The sequence below is a fragment of the Alexandromys fortis genome, unplaced genomic scaffold (genome assembly GCF_014885135.2).
Source record: "Alexandromys fortis isolate MF-2015 unplaced genomic scaffold, M_Fortis_MF-2015_v1.1 scaffold_57, whole genome shotgun sequence".
Lineage (NCBI taxonomy): Eukaryota > Metazoa > Chordata > Mammalia > Rodentia > Cricetidae > Alexandromys > Alexandromys fortis.
The window spans coordinates 1,868,621-1,892,589 of record NW_026067941.1 but is presented as its reverse complement, the minus strand read 5'-3'; the positions used below and the strand labels follow the sequence as shown (position 1 = coordinate 1,892,589).

The window sequence follows — 23,969 nt, the reverse complement described above, 5'->3', positions numbered from 1 at the left end:
ATGAATGGCAGTAGAGGTCTTTGCTTCCCTCTGAAACCTCACAAGCCAGGCCTCCACTGTCTGCACTGCTCTCAACAGTCTTATCTTCCATGCTCCTAAAGAACAGCTCACTGAGCTCTCAACACTCAATATCCTTTCTCACACAAAATTCCAAAGTCCCCGCAAGGCCCCTCAAAACAACATGGTCAGGTCTGTCACAGCAATACCCCACTGTCCTGGTGCCAATTTGTCTTAGTGAAGATTTCCATTCTTGCAATGAAACACCATAACTAAAAAAGCAAGTTGGGGAGGAAAGGGGTTATTTGGCTCACACTTCTAGATCACTGTTCATCATCTAAGGAAGTCAGGAAAGGAACCTGAAGGGAGTGGCTGATACAGAGGCCATGAAGGGGTGCTGGCTTGCTCTTCGTGACTTATTCAGTCTTCTTCCTTATAGGACCCAGGATCACTAACCCAGAGATGGCTCCACAAACAAGGAATTGGGCCCTTCCCCATCCCATCAGTCACTAATTAAGAAAATGCCTTACAGGCCCGCCTAAAGCCTGATCTTATGGAGACATTTTCTTAATTGAGGTTTCCTCCTCTCAGATTACTATAGCCTGTGTAAGGTTTGCCAGGGGACATAAAACCATCCAGTATAAGCATTGAGAAATTAAAAGATATAAAATGATCATGGTCCTGGGTGGAGGAAACAACCTTTATTCTGACTCAATTTGCTTAAAGAAAAGGAAAGTGTGTGTGTGTGTGTGTGTGTGTGTGTGTGTGTGTGAGAGAGAGAGAGAGAGAGAGAGAGAGAGAGAGAGAGAGAGAGAGAGAGAGAGAGAGAGAGAGAGAGAATACTGCTAAAAGCAAGAGCTCATAGAGTTACTGAAAGGAAATGAATGGTTCAGAGAAAAAGCAGAGAATTGGATCACAAGAGAAAAGATGCTTAGGAATGAGATCAAAGGAAGCAGGATAGATGCACAGTACAAACAAAAGACAAGACAGAGCTATATTTGGGAAATGGAGGCAGAGACAGGTGGATCTATGTGAGTTCGAGGTCAGCCTGGTCTACAAGATCTAGTTCCAGGACAGGTTCTAAAGCTACAGAGAAACCCTGTCTTGAAAACCAAACTAAAAAAAAAAAAAAAAGTTCCAGACCTGTATCACCTATCACCTGTTGTTTCATGTCCCTCTTAATATCCTATTCAACATGGTCAATGCTGATGATCTTCTGCTTCTGACCATAAACACGCCTCTTTTTTTTTATAATTTGCTGTCTGTAAAAGCTCGTGTCTCTGTAAGTACTATATTGAATATATTCCAACTAGCAGGGAGTCAGAACTCTCTAGTGAACAACTTTACAGAGATGCTATCCCACCAGCATCTCCCTAGCTCTTAAAAGGTTAACACATTTTAATACCAAACTCATTCCCAAATGTGCCACTTCCTCTGGAAGACAGCAAAATATGCCCCATCTGAAGTCCTCAATTACTGCCGATGGTATATCTGGGATTCTCGCCCATTTGCCTATCTTTCGGGGACACACGTGCCTAGCACTCGAAGTAGCCTCCAGATGCCACTTTCTGAGTACTGAAAGAAAGAGATGATCAGCTCAGCTCAGTGATGACATGCTGTTTGGTGCATCATAGCCAAAAATAGCGCTGGCCTTTTCCATTGCCATATCACGCTGCTAACACGTATCTAAGTGCTGTCGTTCATCACCCCCATGAGGCTGGCTACTTGGTATGCTAATCCTTCATCATCTGCCATACTTCATTCTGCTGCAGTCCTTATCTTCCCATGGAATCATATCCAAAGATGGGATTTGTTATTGTTGACTTTATATTTTCAAAACCATACAAAACCTTAAAGAAGCTAATCTAAAAGGGTGTATGTCATTCTCTTATATGAACAATCCTTTGAAATTATCAACAAATAATTACAAGAAGCCAAGAATTACATAAGAAAAAAATCAAACTTGTACTTTAAATGTCATAATATTTTCCACATAACCTTACTCAGGATTAAAAAAAATGAAGATGGATTTGAACGCACCTATAAAGAAGGATCGTCCTTCTTCAAACTTTGAATTATATGTATAGTGCTTTTTTTTGGCATCTTTCTACAACAAGCAAAAGGCATCTAAAGACAGAGGAGTGAGTAAGCAATGTTAGGCAGTTAAAGAGGGACTTGGAAGGAATATATTTCTTAAAATCCTTTTAGTGGTGGCATACGTAATAATTATATACAGTCTTTACAGTTCCTAATGAACTGCAACTCCTAGGTTCTGGCACAACAAGAAAAAGCATCAAGAAACCTATGGTCTCACCAAGAGGACCTCAGTAGTAGGAAGGTCAGGCAAGCGAGCACAGGAATTACAAGACAAAGAACACTAGGGAAAGGATAAGCAATCTCCTAACCATAGTGACACTGACACACTGACACACACACACACACACACACACAGACTGTCTTGTTGGTACTTTCAGGCTCACTTACTGATCTGGTACATACCTCCTACAAAAGGGGTCAGTCTAGATGTCCAAAGAAAACACCAGCTTCCAGAAGACACCACCCCAACCCCGAAAAGCATTTGCATCCATGTTACATACCAGTCCCTATGAAGCAAGCATGCAGCAGAAAAGACAGGAGAATGTGGCATTATCACAAGATGCTCCAGCCTCAGATTGTACCTGCTGTGACAACCACAGAGAGCTGAGTCTACAGACTACTTGGGGCAATTAGTATTCACTCAGCCCTTTCATTCTGGCATGCCCTTCTGTATAATTGCAGGTATTAGCCCCAGGTAGACAGACCTCTTGGTCTCTTATCCCAGCTTCCTATGCCCAATCAAACTACTTGTAACAGTTCTATAGGTATATCTGCCAGTACCTAAAGTTTAACAAGGATAAGCCACTATCCTTTCTCAATCACTTGGGTTTAAATTTTCACCCTGACCTGGAGAGCTCCATGTGTCTAAGAGTCAAGTCTGTTCGTTTTTCAGAAAGTTCTCTAATCTCCATCTCCTTTTGTTTTTTTTTTAACTGCCCAGCTTTCCTAGGCAACACATTGACTTACTTTTCAAATCAAACTTACCTTCCAATTGGTATCTCTCCACCCATTTCCTTCTCCATCAATTTGGTCTGAACATTAATGCCAGATTACTCATTCAAAACATACTACTTTAACCACATTAGTCCTTTAACAAAAAAAAGAAGAGAGAGTGTACCACCATCAATGAAGTAATCCTGAAACCTAAAATCCATTTAAATCTGATCAACCCTTTACCTTCAAATTAGAAGGCAGAAGAAAATAGTCAATGACACTAATTAATCAACAAAAACAGGATACAGGAAATTCTGCAGACTGAATAATCAAGTTTCATTGCTAAATATCAGCGAATGAAAAATAAAATAGAATGGAAGGAGAATGTATAGACCGAAAGTCTTTTTAAAAACTCAAAAAATTATAACATTTCAAATTCATTTAGATCCAGATCACAAAAATGGAAAACCATATAATTATCACATGTAAACAACTGAAAATGTAAGCATTAAGGAATATTTGAAAGGAAATTTTGGCCTTAGCCATGGCTATGTTTTTAGAAAACTAGTTCTTATCTTTTAGAGATACATATAAACAAAAACAAAACAATATTATCTTTAAGACTGTTTCAAAATAGAGGAAAGAATATAGGTAGAAAAGAAATAAACAATCTTGGCCATAAAACTGTAACTGTGAAAATGGATAATGGGTGCATGAAAATCTATTATACTATGTTGAACATGTTTCATAATGTGGGAAAATAGAGAAACAATAATAGCAGCTAGTGCTTAAAGAGTCAACTCTAAAGACTGTCCAAAGATCTCCATAGAACCCAAAATTAATCTGTTCTAATTTTTTATTTGGCTGGTTAGTAGTAATTGTGGTAATACTTTCTTAGAGGACAAACTAACAACAATGACCCTCCATGTCCCCAGGTCCCACAGTTTATTCACATATATATTCACCTCCGTGCTAAAATGTGCCAATTCCTACCTCAAGCAAGCAATTCAACTACTTTAACCGACTGTGACTTCATCCTTCTATGGTCCTCTCCAGTATTTGTGTTCATACTGGACATTTTTTCATGGGGTCACAAACTATTCTCAATTAATCTTAATTTATTTTAACTACCTTGTAGATCAAAATTATTTTTAGAAGAAATATCACCTAAAGAGGAAGGTAGGAATATAATATATTAATACAAACACAAAACATACAAGTAGTAGGTGGGAATGAAGAGAGAAAAGCAATTTGGAAAGCCCCTTTTTCAAAAAAAGAAATAATAACTATTAACATTGTGGTGTTGTTTTCCAGTCAAAAGCAATCTTGAATGAAAAAACTTGTTTGTCAACACTGTCAAGAATTCAGGTTAAAAAAAAAAAGTATTTGCTGTCTTTGGGCTGCTACTTTAAAACTGACCAAAATCTTCAAATGGAGATCAATTATAACACAATAGCCTAATTTTCCTTAGCACTATTAAGTGCAGCAAGGACTTTCTTCATCCTATCATCATTTGCTAAGTATAGAGCACAGATATTTTCACAAATGTGCAACAGTGGCATAGCTTTCTAAGTTAATGCAAATTCAATTTGTATTTCTTTTACTGTCAAGACCGCTATTCATACATGTACCACAGCTATTCTCCCTGGGCAGGACATGACCATTAAAGAGCTGTGACAAGTCACACAGGACAACCTCATGAGATCAGGTCTATTCATGTTTCCTTTTGTGTCATGTGGGTCATGAAGATCCAGATCAGGAGGTCTTTAGGCAATCTGATTCCTCCATGAGTTTCCAATCAATAAGATTTAAGAATTAAACAACTAATTGAGGTTCTTAGTGGTATATATGCACATGAGTTTTCTGTGCTCCTGTATATCACAATAAACTCATTAGTTCACCAAGATGGACTTGAATGGAACCCTTCCTTTGGACCATGAATGCCCTCTCTATACAGGGCAAATGCACACTTATTTAACATCTCTCAGGAAAGTCCCATATCAGTGGTCTTGATTTTAATAAAACTGAACTTACAGCATTTGCTAATCCTACCTCTGAACAACAAGTATACATATTAGAATTGGTTAAAATTTTAAAAGGTTCTCTTCTCTGGAAGGAATACACAGATAATTGTACACCTGCAGAATCACTGGCTTAAGTGCATAGATGCAACAAATAAGAATGGCCATGATTAATAAAAAGAACCGAGGACACTTCAACAGACTCCTTATATATTTAAAACACAACAAATAAGGGGACTCAGTAGAATAGGGGTACATCTCCAGCTACAGCATCTGCATTTATTACCACCCCTTAACCACAGCAACAAGACTTATCTAGAGATAAGTCTCTGCTATGAGTATCTTATTGATTAGCACTCACTGAGATTTTGTAGGCCACTATCAGATGAAACTCTGCAGCAGCAGGTTCTACGTCACATTTCACCTCAGGTACAAGGCTAAGGACCCTATAGCTTATACTCCATTTTTAAATTAAACATTACATCTACTCATAATACAGCAAACATATTAGTAATATCTCGCCTTTGTCTATTCCACTATGACTCCAGAACAAGAGCATAAGCTGTGGAACCAGCATGGTTACTCAGGAGCTGCTTCTCCCTCCACCACAAGAACTACAGAACAAACAAAAGATGTGTATCCTGGAAGGAAAAATAATCAACCAAAAGCTGTTTATGCCATCTGCCAGTGATAATCTAATGAAAGCATGATATGCAAAGAAAATAATTCCCTCTAAAAATAGGGAGGGGAGGAAAGTGGGAAAGAGGAGAACAGGAAGTCACAGCTATCCTGGTGACCAGTCAGTCTGAAGAGGGCGAGAGAGTGGAAAGAGGCCTAGACAGCACTGAGATTACCAAAACATTCACAATATCCAGGTGACTCACCAAAGCTATGGCCCAAACCAGAAGTGACCCAATTAATGTGAAAGCCCAAATTAATCTAAAGGTAACAATCAAAATGCTTGGCATTTTACGACAGAAAAAGCTGAAGTTCTCAACATTGTCCTTCTCTTGTAAATCTGAAATTCTGATTCCTCACCATAGGAAAATGATCATACCTGTGCACAGGTAAGTGTGACAAAATCCATATTGTATAACTAGTAAAATGCCTGATACGGAATATTTCTCAACACAAAGTTCTCATTCTAAAAAATGGTGTCAGGCATGGTGGCACAAGCCTTTAATCCCAGCACTCAGAAGGCAGAGACAGGCAGATCTCTATGAGTTGGAGGCTAGCCTGGTCTACATAGAAAGTATCAGTATCAGGATAGGCAGGGTTATGTACAGAGGCCCTGTCTCAAAAAAGAGAATTAAAAATCATTTCAGTTAAATGAATCAATTAAAAACTACTATCATAAAGTCTTTTAAATTGAATGTTAAAATGCTAAAATTTAAACCAAAGACAAGCTCATGAATCAATCACTTAAAAATTGTGAGGTCAGAGCCGGGCGGTGGTGGCACACGCCTTTAATCCCAGCACTCGGGAGGCAGAGGCAGGCGGATCTCTGTGAGTTCAAGACCAGCCTGGTTTACAGAGCTAGTTCCAGGACAGGCTCCAAAGCCACAGAGAAACCCTGTCTCGAAAAATCAAAAAAAAAAAAAAAAAATTGTGAGGTCAGGAATAGTGGTACAATGTTGTACTGGAACCAACGGGATCGTAGACCAAGGCCATCCTGGGGCTATCCTAGGCCATATGAGACCCTGCCTCAAAGTAAAATAAAAATGTTATGAGGAAGATAGGGCAAGGTAAGATTTACATGTAACTCTCAGGTGCTGTAACATGTTTACAAGTCATTCCCTCAGGTCTCCATTCTGATAAGAGGATGTGAGAAGAGAGAACCACAGAGAGCATAAAGGGAAAGGTGAGCTATAAGCAGTCACTCCAGTGCTCAGCCTAAGGTGACAGAATAAACTCACTTGAACAAAGCAACTTTGTAAAAGGCCATGCATTTTTTAAGTGTATCTTGATCTTTTAATATGGTAAAAATTTTAATACCATGATTCATTAAAGTATTTTCCCACTAACGAAGAGAATTTAGCAAGGAAAGGTTTGGTAACTTCAGGCTAACATCAAACTCTGGATAATCTATAAAAGCCAAATATCTGATCTGCACAGTGCTGTACAATGAAGACAGCTGTGGGGCTGCCAAAGCCTGGCAGGAGTAGAGTGCTGACCTAGCATGTGCTAGGTCCTGGATTCAATCCCCAGTACCTAAACACAAAACAACTTCACACTGCTCTCCTTGATGACTAACTGCACTCTACAATTTTCCTTTCTTGAGCCCGAGCAGCCCTATCAGCTTACAGAAAATAGGTGATATATTGTCACACACTGAGCTTGGAAACATCTCCAGCCTTTCCCTGCAAAAAGTTCCACTGGAAGTCAACAATCATGTAAAGTATCCAATAGCCCTGAGAAGCAGCACCCAGTAAAGTCATACAGAGGAAGAGGCTGTGTGGAAACACAAAGGTGCCAATCCCATACTGAAGTGTTCTGCACATTCTAAGCAGTCAACATTGCAGCTGAAACAGTAGGGCAAATGATAACGACCAGCACCTCAGAGGACAGAGTGACCATAAAGCTGAGGCTCATCACATCCTGACACTCAAAACTATGGAAAATAAAATGAGGATGATTGAAGCCACAAAGTTTGCAAGTAATTCTATAGAAACCAACAGAAAATCAAGTTTAAAAACAATTATCACAACTGCCAAGAACTTAGATACACATATTTCTTCAATAATTCAACAGATTTAAGAAAAAACACATTTTAAACAAGACTTTAAAAGTTATCAATTCTCTGAACCTCTGATAGACAAGATCACTGCCAGTGAAGATCATGACTGCTGGCTGACTTCACACAAATGACATGAGAACGTCCACAGCACACTATTCCAGCTGTTGCACTCAGTCATGGGCACATACTGTGGTCTCGGAGCATGCTACCACACATACTGTTCACCCGGTTCAGGAGCACCGAAGCATGAGGAGCACATGTCAGGCAGCAGTACCAAGAGGATCATGATGTAACTCTTGGCAGATCTAGTTCATTCTCTAAAACTCTCATGTGAAACTAGACAGGTGTGCTTTGGCCATAGACGGTTGGAAGATCTGTTATTTCTACCTGTGGTCCTATAGGTCAAGACACAATCAGGCCCAGGTAGGTCATCACAGGTATCTAAAAATTCAAGAACAGATTTACTACCACATCTACCAACTCCCTGCCAAATTTCTATTTTCTGTAGTTTGGCTCAGTATAATAACTATCCCCATTTAAGACAGGCTTCACTGAGCATTGAAAATCCTGGAGCTTTGCCTTGGCTATCTGCCACACCTGTGCTAGGCCCCGAATCATCTTGACTGCCCATCCCTTTGCTATAAGAATTATTAGTAAACATGAAACAGAACAGGGAGAGTCTTAGTAGTATTCAAACTTACTGAAATTTAGATGAAAGTTTGTGGAGTGCCTTTCAAATGTTAACTGAATTCTACCAGTATGTGTCATTTTACCCACTGCAAAGCAGAACAGAACTCTGACAAAGAAGCACCTTTCTGGAGAACCAATCGCTAGCTGACAGCTTCACCACATTATCTTTCTAAATCTAAACTAGCTAAATCTTTCAAGTCTGAGAAATGAAGAAACACTATTTCTAAAGAATTGGCTTATGAGTTTTCTAGCACAATTAATAAAAAACCAGAGACAGATATTGGGGTTCAACCTAAGCATCAGAAAAGCAAAGCACCCACGCCATTAGAGAGCTTTTACCTCTATGAAATCTTCAGACTGAAAGAGAGTGAGTTCCTGTCTCATATCGTCCTATATTCCTCCTTATGCTGGGATTAAAGGCATGCACCACCAATGCCCAGCTCTGACGGCAAACTAGTGTGGCTGCTGGGATTAAAGGTGTGTGTAACCACTGCCTGGCCTTTATGGCTGACTGGTATGTCTGTTTTGCATTCTGGTCTTCAGGCAAGCTTTATTTATTAATATATAAATGAAATATCACTACAGAGTTATATGACTGAAATACTTTGAAATGCTACTTTCCCTTTAAAATTGGGAATCCTCGGTTAACTTAAAACACAAAATGCAACAAAACCTAAGAATAACCCATTCCAGCCCTAGATTCAAAATAGAAACCGTATGTCTTTTTTTAAAATCCCCTTCTAGGTAATGATCAGTACCAACAATATCATGGATTTTCTTCCTTGACAGCAAATTCCAAGGTCTCTCTATCTCTCTCCATGAGGTTAATTTTATCACTATTTAAACATTAATGCAACAGTTACCAAAGTAAAATGATTTTATTTTACGTTCTCTAGAAAGCGGCAATAAGATACTAGAAGTGATGGCTTGTTCCAGGAGGGACTACTACTTGAAAACAGAGTATTAGGTGTCCACTGTCTCAATCTACGGATACTATTAAGTACACCAAATAATTATACAATTCAGCCAACAATAGATAAATTGACAGTTTTTTTAAATCAAATATTTAAAAATTACATCTTTTCAGAATCACTCAGCTAGAAGGATGGAATAGTTCAAAAAAAAAGTGGCCCTCTATTGCCTGTTGCACAGAATTCAGTAAGAAATGAAGATTTTTGTATTTTTACTAGATCTCAGTCTTACACACTTGAAAATGTACAGTAATGGATATGACAGGCAGGTTACTAAAAAGTGACATTTTGGAAGGTTCTGCCACTACTCAGAGGGTAAAAACATATTTCTATTATCACAATTTTAAAAGAGGAAAAAGTCAAAAATGGAGTGTAAGGGTATGTGGTCACAGGGCTCCCACCTTGTTCCTGGGTAGCTATGGCCTTGTCTCCTCACTGTTTGTCTCCAGACACAAACTTGCTGAGACAAATGAGCTTCCAACTAAAAGATGGGCTCTGCATGCAGAAGAAACCCGGGTTCCAAGCAGAAAGCAACTGCTGATGTCTTCAAAAGCTAAGAATTGCCTTCTTCAAATTGTACTGTTTTTTTTTATTATTTTAAATTTTTAGCAAGCAATGTTTTCCATGCAAAGAAACACTGAACACTGAACTTCAAACACTCAGAGCTCTACTCATCATGCCATCTTACTTTCATTCATGCTTAAATGCAGATGTCTGATATTTTCAATTATTTCATGCTCCAACAATAATTTTTAACCTAAAGATCATTCTTCCAAAAAGCATGTGAAAACTAAATTGGCCCCATGCATAAAACTGTACATGAAAACTCTTCTTTGCCCTAAAACTGCCATGCAGCCAGACATTCCGCAGCCAGAGCTTTCCTGGGGCACTGCTTGTAAAAGGTCGTTCAGACTGTACCATGGATGCTATTAGAGGCTCTGACTTCGCCAGAGTCCAGACCCCATGTATTCATCTTTATACCCTAGTATTGATTAGATAGTTAGCCCCAATAATTTATCATTAATCTACCATTAAAATATGTAATGTACTGAAACTAAAGCTGACAGATCAACCATATCATACCTTCCTTTAACTTATCATAATCCAATCAAAAATCCTCAAGCAAAGATCCCACCTTCTTTTCAAAGTCTCTAGATCAGTAAATCAAAAGCAGAAGTGAATGTGCATAATAATGTTTCTGAGTTTTGTTGATGCTACTGGTTCAAAAAGCATTTTGATAGTCAACATTCTGAGTTACTGATCACACAAAAAGGATATTAAATGAATATATCTGAAAAAACTCAGCAGCTAAAAGACATAGAATCTAGTTATTATCCACAGTGATTCCCACTCAAAAGGTACAGGTAAGTAATCCTAAGTGAATATGATCAGCAATCAGCTTCAAAAGCTTACTAAAGTAAAGACAACTCACGAATCACATAGATGATACTAAGGGTCTTCCATAACTTACATCCAAATCAAAGCTTTTCTTCTACACCATAAAATAAAACTTCTATTAAAGCTAAATATTCTTCTTCATATCCTTGAATACCCTTGTCCATTCATTTTTTGTATGTCATTACTGACAGATATTATCTCTAAGATATGGACCAATGGTGCAGTTGGTGCTGTGTGGTACAGTTCCCCACATAGACCCAGTTCATCAACATGCTAAGGATATTCTGAACACAAATGACACACAACTGACACTGTTTCAGTGCCATGAATAGATCTTGTGTGTTTCCTATTAAGATAAAATATCCAAAGATCTATACTAAAAAAAAATAAAAAGACCATAAGATAAATAAGTCACTTACAGAGATTAATGTGACTATGTTAGAGTGGAGAATGGGAAGTAACTAATAATATATTCAAGATTTCACTTTGGAGTAAAGACAATGTCTCAAAATTAGAGTATAACTACAGCTGCACAATTCCATAAACACACTGAACACTGTGAAAATTATTCTTTTTAGTTGGCCTTAGCCAACAGGCTGAGAGAAGCAATAAAACCTGTACTTTAAAAAAATGAACTTAACAGCATATTCCACTGAAGCTGCTAAAATATCTCACTCTATCATGTGAAAATAGAATCCCCAAATCATCCGCTTTTAACCTATGGAAGAATTAACGCACTTAATAAGCCAGAAATACATATTGTAATAATTTATATAATCTATATTTTAATAGCTAATAAAGTTGCTTCATTTATTATCACCATTTTAATATGAGTTTTGTTTTTAAAGGTATAAAAACTAAATACATTTGATAAAACTAAAGCCATTGTATATAAAGGAAGACAAGATAACTTGTCTCCACTGTTCCTAACTATTATCAGTTCCTCATCATGGCAGAATTAGGATCATTTCACTGTTGTTGTGAACTTAGAAATATTAGTCTAAGTTATGCAAAGACAGAGCCCATCTACCTCAGGAGAAGAATTGCTGTATTTGCAAATGACAATGTCATATTTAAATGTCTTATTCAGAACAACCAACATAAATAAAAATAAACAGCTACATTGTTGGGTCATATGCTAAAACTAGAATATGTACAGATTACATAAACTGATGTGAGTTTTTCAAAGAAATGTGTGTATTGTACATAAGGACAACTAATAAAGCAATAAAATGTTAATACCAGACAAATTTCAATAAAGAGGTATGGGTGTTATCATTATTATTATTATTATTTTGGTTTTTTTGAGAAAGTGTTTCTCAGTAGCTATGGAGCCAGTCCTGGAACTCATGCTGTAGACCAGGCTGGCCTCAGACTCACAGAGATCTGCCCACCTCTGACCTCCAAGTGCTGGGATTAAAGGTGTATACCACCACCGCCAGGCTATTATTATTCTTAAAACTTTCCTACAACCTTAAAATTATTAAAAAGTTTAAAACATAATAAAATAAAACACATCTATTGATATTATATATCTGAGTCTTGTTTTTTGTTTGTCTTTAATCCAGTATGATCCCTGCTATTTAATTGGGAAGTTTAGCCATTTATATTTAAAGCAATCGTGTAGCTAGTATGCACCTTTCTATTTCTGTCCTAGCCATATCATTTTAGCTTTGCTATTTATCTTTTCTTTTTCCTTTGTAACGTTTTCTTTCTTTCCTGATCTTATTTAAATTAATCAATTATTCAGTGATCAATTTTATGTCCTCTGGCAAGCTTTTATGTACATATTTATTCTACTGTTTTAATGCCCTAGGGTTTGAATTATGAATTCTGAACTTATTATAGTTTATCCTAAATATTATACATCTTCACATATGCTGTAAGAAACTTACGACAACACAGATTTATTTATTAGGAATATCTTTTTGAAACTATTGTTATGTAATTACCCCATATGTTATAAAAATTATCATATATGGTTAATAGTTTGTTGTAAATAAAAATGAAATTCCATCAAACAATAAAGAAATCAACAAATAAAGAAGATGGTGCTTTACTGTTGCCCACATATTTTTTCCTGTGGTTACCATCTGATATCACTTTCCTTCAGCTTAAAAAACTTTGGTCCTGAGTTCAATTCCCAGCAACCACATGGTGGCTCACAACCATCTGAAATGGGGTCTGGTGCCCTCTTCTGGCCTGCAGACATACACACAGACTTTTGTATATTTATTGTATATATAATATGTATTTATTGTATACATAATAAATAAATATTTTTAAAAAGTTAAAAAAAAACTTTCTACATTTCTTGCCAGATGGTGGTGGTCACACCTTTAATCCCAGCACTTGGGATGCACACAAAGGCAGACAAACCTCTATGAGTTCAAGGCCAGCTTGGTCTAGAAGAGCTAGTTCCAGGACAGGCCTCAAAGCAACAGTGAAACACCCTCTTTCCCCTCCCCCCACCAAAAAAAATTTCTACATTTCCTAAGTGCAGGTCTAAATTCGTTCATCTTTAATTCATTGCAAATGTTTGTTTTATCTTCACATGCAATTGATATAATATTCTAGATTGACAAGGTTTTGGGGTTAGATTTTTTGTTATTTTTTTCCTAGCACTTTCAAGATGACATTCATTGGTTTCTGGCTTATGCTGATTCTGATACAAATCAGTGATGAAGGTTATCATTTGTCGTCATTGCCCCCACCCCCCAACCCATTGGTGATATGTCCTTTTTTTCTCAGGCTACTTTTCAGGTTTTTGTCCTTTGGTTTTCAGGAAACTGGTAACATATCTAGTGGTGATTTTCTTTGTGTTAATTTTGCTTGGGAATTGGTTGAAATTTTTAATCTATGGGTGTATATTTTTCAACAATTTTTGGCCATTATTTCCTCTGATAATTTTCTGCCCTATTTTGTCTCTTCTCCCTCTACCACTGCAATCACATATTTGTTGTTTTGTTTTGTTTTGTTTTGTTTTTTACCATTTAACTTGTTTTAATGTTTCTTCACAAATGGTGAAAATACTAAAGTACAGACAGTAATAATCGTGATGTTGTGGCCAACATTATAAATATGGAATTATAAATTTAAAACATTTCTGGTTTAAAAAAAAAAAAAACAAATCTAGTCATCCATGCAGCTCTGAGGTCTCTCTAGTAGGGCCGGTCTCTAAGTTCCTGAGGGTGCTCGCCTTTATCCATTTACGCAGGCCCTCCAGGTCCTCCAGGTCCACCTCTTCTTCATTCCATCTGTTCCATCAATGGTCCAGGAGGACCCCCAGGACCACATCGTATTTCTCCACCAAAGCCACCTCAGTCCAAGCTACGGGCACCTCAGAAGCCACCTCTGTCTCCACCTCTGCCACCTCAGAACATTTCTCCAGGACCACCACGGTCCATAAGTCCACTTCATCCTCGTTGCATGCCACCAGGGCAGCCTCACCAGGTGAAAACAGAGAGCCACCTTATGAAGGTTATTCTCTGCCCACTGCCCCCCCCCACACACACACATAAAGCTGAGCAGGTCCCCTTTTAAGATTCTCAAACAATCACATATTTGTTAAACTGGAAGAAAGTACAGCAGGAAGACCAAGGCTTTATCCATTTTTGGTTTCAGTCTGCTGTCACTCTGTGCTTTGGTATGGATGGATTACATTAATCTAAGATTAAGTTCACTGATCATCTCTAGAGTATACAAATCACAATTTAATCTGATTATGTTTTCATTTCAGATACTAATTATTGTCCATTTTTATCCTGCTTATGAATCATGCTCTCAGACTTTTGAACAATATTTTAACTGCATTCTAGACATTGTGGGTGTGCATCATTATTGAAAATCTGGATTCTTTTATCTTACTTTAGATAGTTTAGATCTGCCAGTCAATTGCTTAACAAGTGAATCAGCTCGACTGGGAGAATTTTGGGAGTTAGCTATATGAACTAACCTTTGCTCATGATTAAAGGGGCAGTGTTCCTAAGGCACAAAGCACATGAGCACGGCATGCTCTCTCCCTATTCCCCAGCATTTGAATACCCTATGAGAATCTCCAATCAGCAATCAGTACCACAGTGGCTGTTTTCTGCTAAGGCTTGTGCTGTGTTTGAGGAAAAGCTCAGGAAACTACGAACTTTTTCATTTTTCTAGGGCTCCTTTTGCATGCAATGTCTTCCTCTCTGGTATTCTAAGTCACAAATTTCAGAAGCCTCTACATCCCTGATCGCTAATCTCTGATTTCTCCATTAAGATAGTCTTTTGGACTTCACGTCTCTACGGCAATAGCTTAAAAAGTACCCACCAAAAGAAGCAGGAAGAAAGTGGAACTAACCTCATCTGTTCTCTGCTTTCTGTTAATTGTATCACCTGAGTCCATTCAGGTTTATAGTTCCTTACTATAAAAGACAATTTCAACATGGCCAGAGCTAGAAGTCCAACAATATTTGAAATTGCTTCAACATGTTATTTTGTAAGATGAAAGGCACGTTTCATTTCTATGTGGCAGATAAGCAAACCAGGATGGAAAATGTTAAATAACCAGCTCCAATCCACAGATATTTAATCCAATATACACATTTCTCAAGTACCTACTATAGGTACACAGTAATTGACATATTAGTAAAAAGAATTCAGAAAAAGTAGATTTTATCCATCTACACAGATCGAACACATGGCACCTCACTCCCAAAAATAAGTCTAGAAAATGAGTTACTAAGAATCAATCTTATTCAATCTACCAGAAGCGTGCATATATTCTCAAAAATGAGTACAATTTGCATTCATGATTTATTTATCACTGCAAACATTCCTATTTTCTGTGCAAGTGATTTCATTCCAACAGCTACATTTTTCAATTCTCTACATGTACTTACCTTTTTAAATATTAAGTAGATATTACCATTTCTACTTAGCTATATCAAATTTGTTTCAGCTAACTCTTAATTGTAGTTCTAATTTTCACCTGGATAAATCAAATGTATTTTGCTGGCAAAGAGAAAAATATAATGCACTTTCTAAATGCCATGTCAGCATATCATATCAAACAGTAATGCAACTCCTTTCATCTTCAACAAGTAAAAGTGATACATTTCCAACCCACAGATTTATTCTCATCTCTCTCTCTCTCAATAAGCTCTTGTCATTTAATCCAATGCATGGGAAAGGTGATGGTAAGAAAACAGTAAAATTAAACTCAACCGTGTTCAATAAAACAACTTTAAAACATTTTAATATTTATTGTCTCTCTCTCTTCTCCCCCAGCTCTTGTTCTCTTTTTTTAGAAACTGGGTCTCAATCCATAGCCATGGCCAGCAACAAACTCTCTATAAACCCCAGAATGGCCTCAAATTCATGACCTTCCTCTATTAACTACCCAAGTTATTTATTAGCTAAACATATGACTCAATAAGGCAAAAGATGTGTAAATAGAAATCTGATAGTATATATCTTTCATTGCTATATATTGAGAATCAGTTCTTATTTTAAAAGCCTGATCAAAATAACAATAATAATAATAATAGTAATAGTAATAAAAGAATGTTAGAAGACGGTTTAAAGATGGCAGATATTAATGGCATCCCCATTCACTGAATGCTTCCTCACCCAGTTTGTGCTTCCTAAGGTGATAATTTAGGTCACTATTTACTATTGCTGCACACTGCTGTCTCCAATCAAGATGACAGTCTTTGTACAAAGCCCTTACCTGCAGCACATCTTGGATCTTCACCCATACATCTGCCATATCATATAATTTAATCTCTTCCTGCTGCATTGACTGGGTCCCAACAGAGTCCTGCAGGTACCCCAGGACCACAGAATGTGCAGTGGCTACAGCATTAAACTTGTCAAACAATAGCTCCAGCAGTTCTAGAAGTAACCTGTGGAAAAACAATCAAACAAGTAAATAACATTTACATAAATGCATACAATCATACACAAATGGTTTACACTGACCTACAAGAATAAAATACTAACTCTAGTGAGAAGCACAGTAAACACCATGTAAACAGTACAAATATAACATTCCAACAGATTTGATTTCCAACAGCTACACAATTTAAGCAGTCTTCTCAATCTATCTAGTACCAGATTACTGACACTAAACGGAGATGACTAAACAATTTATAAATCCATTATAAAGTCCCTAAATCGTCAGCCTAATAAACACAGTTCCTTTTAAAATATTTGAGGGTATAGAAAGGATCACAACTACTCTGCAATCATATAGGTGGTCTCCAATGCATTCTGACAGTTTTTTTAAGACAGCAGTTCAGGTGCCACACAGAATATGCTATTCCCTAGCAATAAATAGAGTGCGCTGGTGAGGACACTAATCCTGTTAGTAATGGGAAGCTGTGCTTACTATCATTCAAATGCATGGCCTAAGGTGTCTAGGAAAAAAAATACACACCTGCTAAGCAATCTGACTTTTCCTCCAGGAAGCAGCTTAGGCATCCGCATTATCTCATTTATCATAACGAGATGTGCTGGACACATATTATTACATCAATACTATACACTCAAGGACACAAAATGAGACTGCAAAGCATCTGATCTTAGAACAAAAGTTGATTACCAAGCCAGTGCATCTAGCTACCTACTTCTCTCAAGACCATTCTAGAAAACAGATGTATATTGAGAGAGAGCACAGAGTTTTCTGTCGTGATACAAAGTAATTCCTCTTCCATTGAGCTTTACAACTTCATTCATCACTTGGGCCTGAAATTACTTTCTTCTCCCAACTTGGAAAGTAGTTCAACCTAGTTTTAGAACTTACCACATGTGGCTTACATATATAGCTAACAAATACATGTTACATTTACCTTCATACAGGTATTCTGCATCCCCTCTCCATGATTACTTTTGCAGAGTAGATTCTACGTAATGTACTTCTATATTCAAAGGCACTTAGAACATGTTTAGCAAATACTTGTTGAATAAATTACTGTCTATACCATGAATGAGGATTTAAAAACTTGGAATGTGAGCTTTAATATATGTTTCTCAGTTCCCAGATCATTAACAGACTAATTCAGCCTCAAAGTAGAACAGCAAAGCAAAGGTAGTTTGTGGCAGTGTCAATTAACAAGATTTTACTGCCATAAGTAGGAGTGACAACTACAATCTCACAAAAACACACAGCATATTATCTATTCCTGTGGCTTTTTTACTGACCAACTGTTGTAATTAATGAGCCAATGTGACAGCCCATTACCATCCTATGATAAAACTCTATTTGACACTGCAATTTCAACAAGAATCAACACAATTTATGTAGTGCTCCCGGCCTGCAGTACACTTGAAAAACCTAGAAATTACACATTGAGTAGATAAACTAGAGTCATCTTACCTTTGAAAAGATAACTTTATCTTCTCAATGTCAGTTTAGATTTATACATTTTTCTGCTTTGAAGAACCATAATACAAATACCAGCAGAAAGAAGACTTGGCTAACTAAGCATAACAGCCAAAACAGTTACCTCAGTGTTAAGAAATAATTGATGTAAACCCTGCAACTGAGATCATACACAGAATATAGTAGACCAACAGAAGTGGGCTGGAGAGATAGACGACTGAGTGGTTAAGAGTACTACCTGCTCTTCCAAGGGCCCTGAATTCAATTCCTAGCAACCACATGATGGCTCACAACCATCTGGAATGAGATCTGGTGCCCTCTTGAGGAAGAGACCTTGTCAGTCATCCTCACCAACTTAGACCATGAAACCCAATATGAACAAGTTCAACAGAATCACCATATATGGGCTGCCCATGCATGCTTCAGCATTACCAGGGCATAAATTTCATTCATTTTTCAATTTCATTTTATCCTACAGTTCCAAAGTATGAGTCTATAAACAGCATGCATTCTTCGGGGATAGCGAAATAAGAGACATTAAAGCAATGCACTGGCTTTCATTAACTGTCTTTTTTTTTTCACCAACTCTCTTGATATGTCCCCCTTTTTTTTTATTTTAGTTTTGGTTTATTGAGAAAGTGTTGCACTATGTAGCCTTGGCAATCCTGGAACTCACTCTGTAGACCAGGTTGGCCTCAAACTCACAGAGATTAGCCTCTCTCTGCCTCCATAGTGCTGGGATTAAAGGTGTGTACCACCACCACCCTACTCCCAACTCTCTTGATAATAAACCCTCGGTGCTATTATATTTCTGTTATTGTTTCTGTCATGATGGTAGTTATATCACCTAATGTCCTTTCTGACAAAATGAAACTTTAATGGTCATGTTGCACTTAACAGTATTTGAATACACATTCAGAAGTCTAGAGGTCACTGTGGTCCAGCATTCTAGTAACTTGAAGTTCTGTTATTTGAACTAGGAACTAGCAAGGGAACAGAAATACGGGAAGTGAAACTACTACACTAAGTAGAATGATTATCTCCAAGACCACTGCCCTCCAGAGCTGTGCATCTTATCTGCCAGGTACCAGAGCAGCTTACTATGCAGAAGCAGGGCTGTTAGAAAGGATCCACTAGAGAAATGAGGTGGAACCTCAGATTCAGTCTCTATTTACACTGAGGAAATAACAACTCTAAATGAACTGAATGCTGACTCAGGGCCAGCTTCAGCCACTCCTGTAGGCTCAAGGTCAAGGCAAGCCTGCCATGACAGTATGGACATCACAGCTCCAAAGAGGAGACGGGGGAGATGGAGTATTAGCTGGAAGGAGAGATGGGCCAGACATGTTAAGGCTGTACAGGCAGCTCTACCTACTTGGAGTTATGAATCCACTCACTGGGTGAAGCTCAGCTATGCTTTACAGTAATACAACTGTCAATAGTAACAGACCTGAAGCTAAAAGACAAAACTTTACTAATGTTTCTTTTTGTATTTCAAGAGATATTATCAAGAAAGAGAAAACTCAAACCACAAAATGAAAGCTATAACCACAGCTTCACAGAGAACTTGTACCTAGAATACAAAAAAAAAATCCTTGCAGCAATGCTGCTTGAAATTTTTAAATACATACACACACTCACACACACACACACACACTCACACACACACACACACGTGGGGGGGCAAGGATTTAAATATACTTTATGGCAAAAAAAACACATATTAATAGTCATTGAGAAACACATAGATGTGCAACATCATTAGTTATCAGTGAAATAAAATCAAAATCAAAATGAGAAAACATTTTGATCTACCAGAATAAAACAATAAAAAAGACAATTTTGGTGCACAATGTTAGTCAGATTGTAAACTGACACTTTCTACACAGAACAAGCTTTCAAAGTTTCTCAAAATATTAATACACAGTTACCATATGGACCAGAGACTCCCTTCTTAGAATATACACATAACTGGACAGAAAACGTAGGCACACAAAAGCCTGAACACAAATGTCCACAGTAGTATTAGGAACAATAGCAAAAGATCAAAACATTCAATGTCGGTTTACTGATAAACAAGATATACCATACTAGATAACAGATAAGAAATTAAACAATTTATGAAGCAAGAAGAACAAACTTTTAAAATATTCTGGTAAAGGAAAAGTCAAAGACAGCTGCCTATTTGTAAGAAACACTTTAAGTGCAGAAAAAGTCACAGATACACTAATGGTTCTTAGAGTAGGGATCAATTAACTTATAAAGTATAAGGGATTTATAGTGTGTTGGGGGTTGTTCTGAAACCACACAGGGATGACAGCAGTCAAATCCCAACGTTATACTAAAAAACATTTTACTAATCACTGATAGAATGTGATTAAATTAAAACTTAAATGTTGATTCATTTGGGCTCCCAGTTTCAGAGGATTCATCCAATGCTTGTGTGGACCTATGAGCTTGGGTAGCACTTCATGTCAGTGGAGAAAAGTGCTTACGAAAAACATAGTCCTGAAGACATACCTCTAGTGACTTACAGCCTTCAGGTGTGCTCCACCTTCTAGTACATCCCAACAGCGCCATCATATTACGAATCCATCAAGAGATTCCATTGTTCAGGTCAGAACTCTTGAAATTTAATTTCATCAAATTCAGAATATATTTTTTACTTATTTATTTTTGGTTTATAGAAACAGGGTTTCTCTGTAGCTTTGGAGCCTGTCCTGAAACTAGTTCTTGTAGACCAGGCTGACCTCGAACTCACAGAGATCCACCTGCCTCTGCCTCCCGAGTGCTGGGATTAAAGGCATGCGCCACCATTGCCTGGCTCAGAATATTTATTTACTAATTGTCTAAGCATATCATAGTCTAATCAAAATTAACCACTACATGCATTCAAGAAGTGAAATATAAGATATCTGAATTAGATTACAAAACAACTTAAGATCTAACAGTAGTAGCTATGTCTTGAGTCAAAAAGAGAGACCGAGTGTCTATAGTTCTACTGTGGTAAACATGAAATACACAGAACAGCTAAGAAAGGAACCCAGCACCTCAAAAAAAAAAACTATACTAAAAGATTATTTCTCTGAATTCTGATCACTGAGAAGAAATTAACTTTTTTTTTCACTCAATTGGAAATTTTATCCTTCTTTCATAAGTAGTATATAAGAAAAAGTATTTGTAGTATAGCGGTTCCTCAATAAAAGTAGAACTACCAACCCTATGATCTAGCTAGATTACACTTAGAATATAATGGAAGGGATATAAATCAGCACACAACAGATGCATTTGTACATTCACATTTCTTGAGGCACTATGCACAATAGCTAAGTTATAAAATCATCACACATGCCCATCAACAAATGGGTAGGTAAAGAAAATGTGGTGTATAAACAAAATGAAACACAATGAAAGTTTTTTTTAATTTCTATCTATCTGTGTGTGTGTGAGAGAGAGACAGAGACAGAGGTGCTCATGCCATGGCATGTAGGTGGAAATCAGAGCACTTTGTAGAGATAGCTCTCTCTTACCATCTTTATGTGGTTCCAGGGATCAAATACAATATACTAGGCTTCCACAGTAAGTACTCTAACCCAGGTTATATCATCGGCACCTATAATGATCCTTTATTCAGATGCAGATAATATAAGGCTAAACTGAGAAAACCCCATCTCAAAAGAAAATGAAATTATTCGATTTTAAGAAAAATGGATGATAACGTTAAGTGAAATAAGCCAGACTCAGAAAGACGATTATTACATATTTTCTCTCACACGAAAAATCCAGATTTTTATACCACACACAGACACAGAGAGAGACTATAGACAATGAAACTACTCCCAGAGTCTCCAACTGTAAAGCCAAGAATTACTACCCAATCTAGAAGCCTCACAGAGATGCTGTAAGGATCAAATTAAAATACAGAGAGCAAGCTGAGGTAACTGAACAGTAATAAAGAAAGCAAACGGCTCCAGATTCCTTTGCCTGGGATTCTGGCTTGAGTAGCACCAATGATGCTTGATTTTCCTCTGAGAGAAAGGAGAGAAAAGGAGATGGAGGAGAAGGGGAAAAGGAGCTAGAAGTGGGAAAATTAAAGTGAACATAGAAATTTATAAGGAAAAATGTGGGGTTAGATCTAGACATATTAAATTTAGTGGGCCATGCACTTAGGTACCTGATATGCAAGGCAGGAACTCAGGAGGCAAGCAGATACTGGAAATGTAAAACACATGAATATTTGAAAGGTGTCATGAGGCAGAGATACTCTGCAAAGTTAGAAAGCAAGGGACATAGTCAACACTCTGGGGAAAGGAACATTGAAAAGAGATGATTAGGAAGATGCCAGAGAGGAAGGAGGTCAGAGACATTTTTGGAAGTCAAAGGAGGAAAGGATTACCAGCAAAGTCAAGGGCTCCAGAGAAATCAGGAAAGAAAAATTTACAACTTTCAGGTCCCCCAGGCTTTCAGGTCAACACTGGAAGGTGGACTCATGAGTAAATGGCTCAAAAGTAATGCACATTCCTCACCAGCATGTACTCTCCTTCAAATAGGAAAACTTTAAAAATAAGAAGATGTTCCCACGGGGTACCAATGAACAAAAAAGGAACAAGAAGTTGCCCACATGAGCAGTACATGTGTCTGTGCTGGTCTGCCAAATTTAAGGCTACCAGAAATAAATATGCTGTTAATATCCACATTCGCTCTCCACTACCCACATAACACAAGACTGGGAAAACACACTTGGGATGCAGGAAACACCCAACAGAGCACCAATAAAATCACTCTCCATCCCACCCTAACTGCAAATGTCTAGAAGAAGAAATAAAACATACTGCAGCTAGCTCAGCTGCACAAATGCAGTTTGGATCTCTAGACTTCACCTTAGATAGAATTGGCAATATGGCAGAAAAGATGGTTAAATTACCTGACTCCCCTTATGAAACCTACTTCTCAAGGAGAGGCCACAGAAACGTGAAGGCTTACATTTCAATTAATTACAATTTCTCTATTCAGGAAAAAAAATAGCTTCTCAGGTTTATTTTCCTAAAGACATAAACTAGAACACAGCACTATGCCTAAAGAATATCATGAAAGCAATTATGGACAGAGTGACGGGATGGCAAAGGGTCTAAACGCCACGGTAGAGTACTCAAAGAACTTTATCTACAGTCATGAGACTTTCAGTTGGGTTCCTCAATCAAAATTCCCTACCTGTAAAATGATTAAGAATTTGGTCTCTGTCACATGGCTAAAAAGAGATTGACATAATAAAGGATAATTCATAATAAAAGCTAGTTCTCTCCTTCCTGTGTTCCTGAAGTCTTTCCAAACAAAAGATAATTCTCTCTCTCTCTCTCTCTCTCTCTCTCTCTCTCTCTCTCTCTCTCTCTCTCACACACACACACACACACACACACACACACACACACTCACACACAAAGTATTTGAAGCCTCCTTGATAGACACCACTGGGTCATAAATTAAGACAGAGCACTATTTTGTTCTTCTTTCTAGCCATACCTACCTCCCTGCTAAGACATGGCACAAAGTCCAAGATGGAGAAAATGGTCAATGTTTGTGCCATCTAAAATCATGAGGAAATGAAGAAAAGAATGAACAATATAGGGCTGGAATATTATCAAAAGTCTATGATTTAAGATGACAATCTGGGTTCTTCCCTCAAATTGTGGCAGGCAGCAAAAACTGTCCAGAAGTAGGAGAACCTTGAGAAAGTAAGGATGATATTGGTGTTGACATATAGATGA

The 23,969-nt window shown here is 37.5% G+C and overlaps 1 protein-coding gene across 3 annotated transcripts in view; it reads right to left on the bottom strand.

Moving 5' to 3' along the window:
* Positions 1–23,969, bottom strand: part of Exoc4 (exocyst complex component 4) — a 739,210-nt gene that overhangs the window by 609,981 nt on the left and 105,260 nt on the right. For all 3 annotated transcript variants that reach the window (XM_050147958.1, XM_050147959.1, XM_050147960.1), the window contains exon 7: positions 16,552–16,726. In XM_050147958.1, the coding sequence (XP_050003915.1) occupies positions 16,552–16,726 (175 nt within the window). The remainder of the gene's footprint in view (positions 1–16,551; positions 16,727–23,969) is intronic.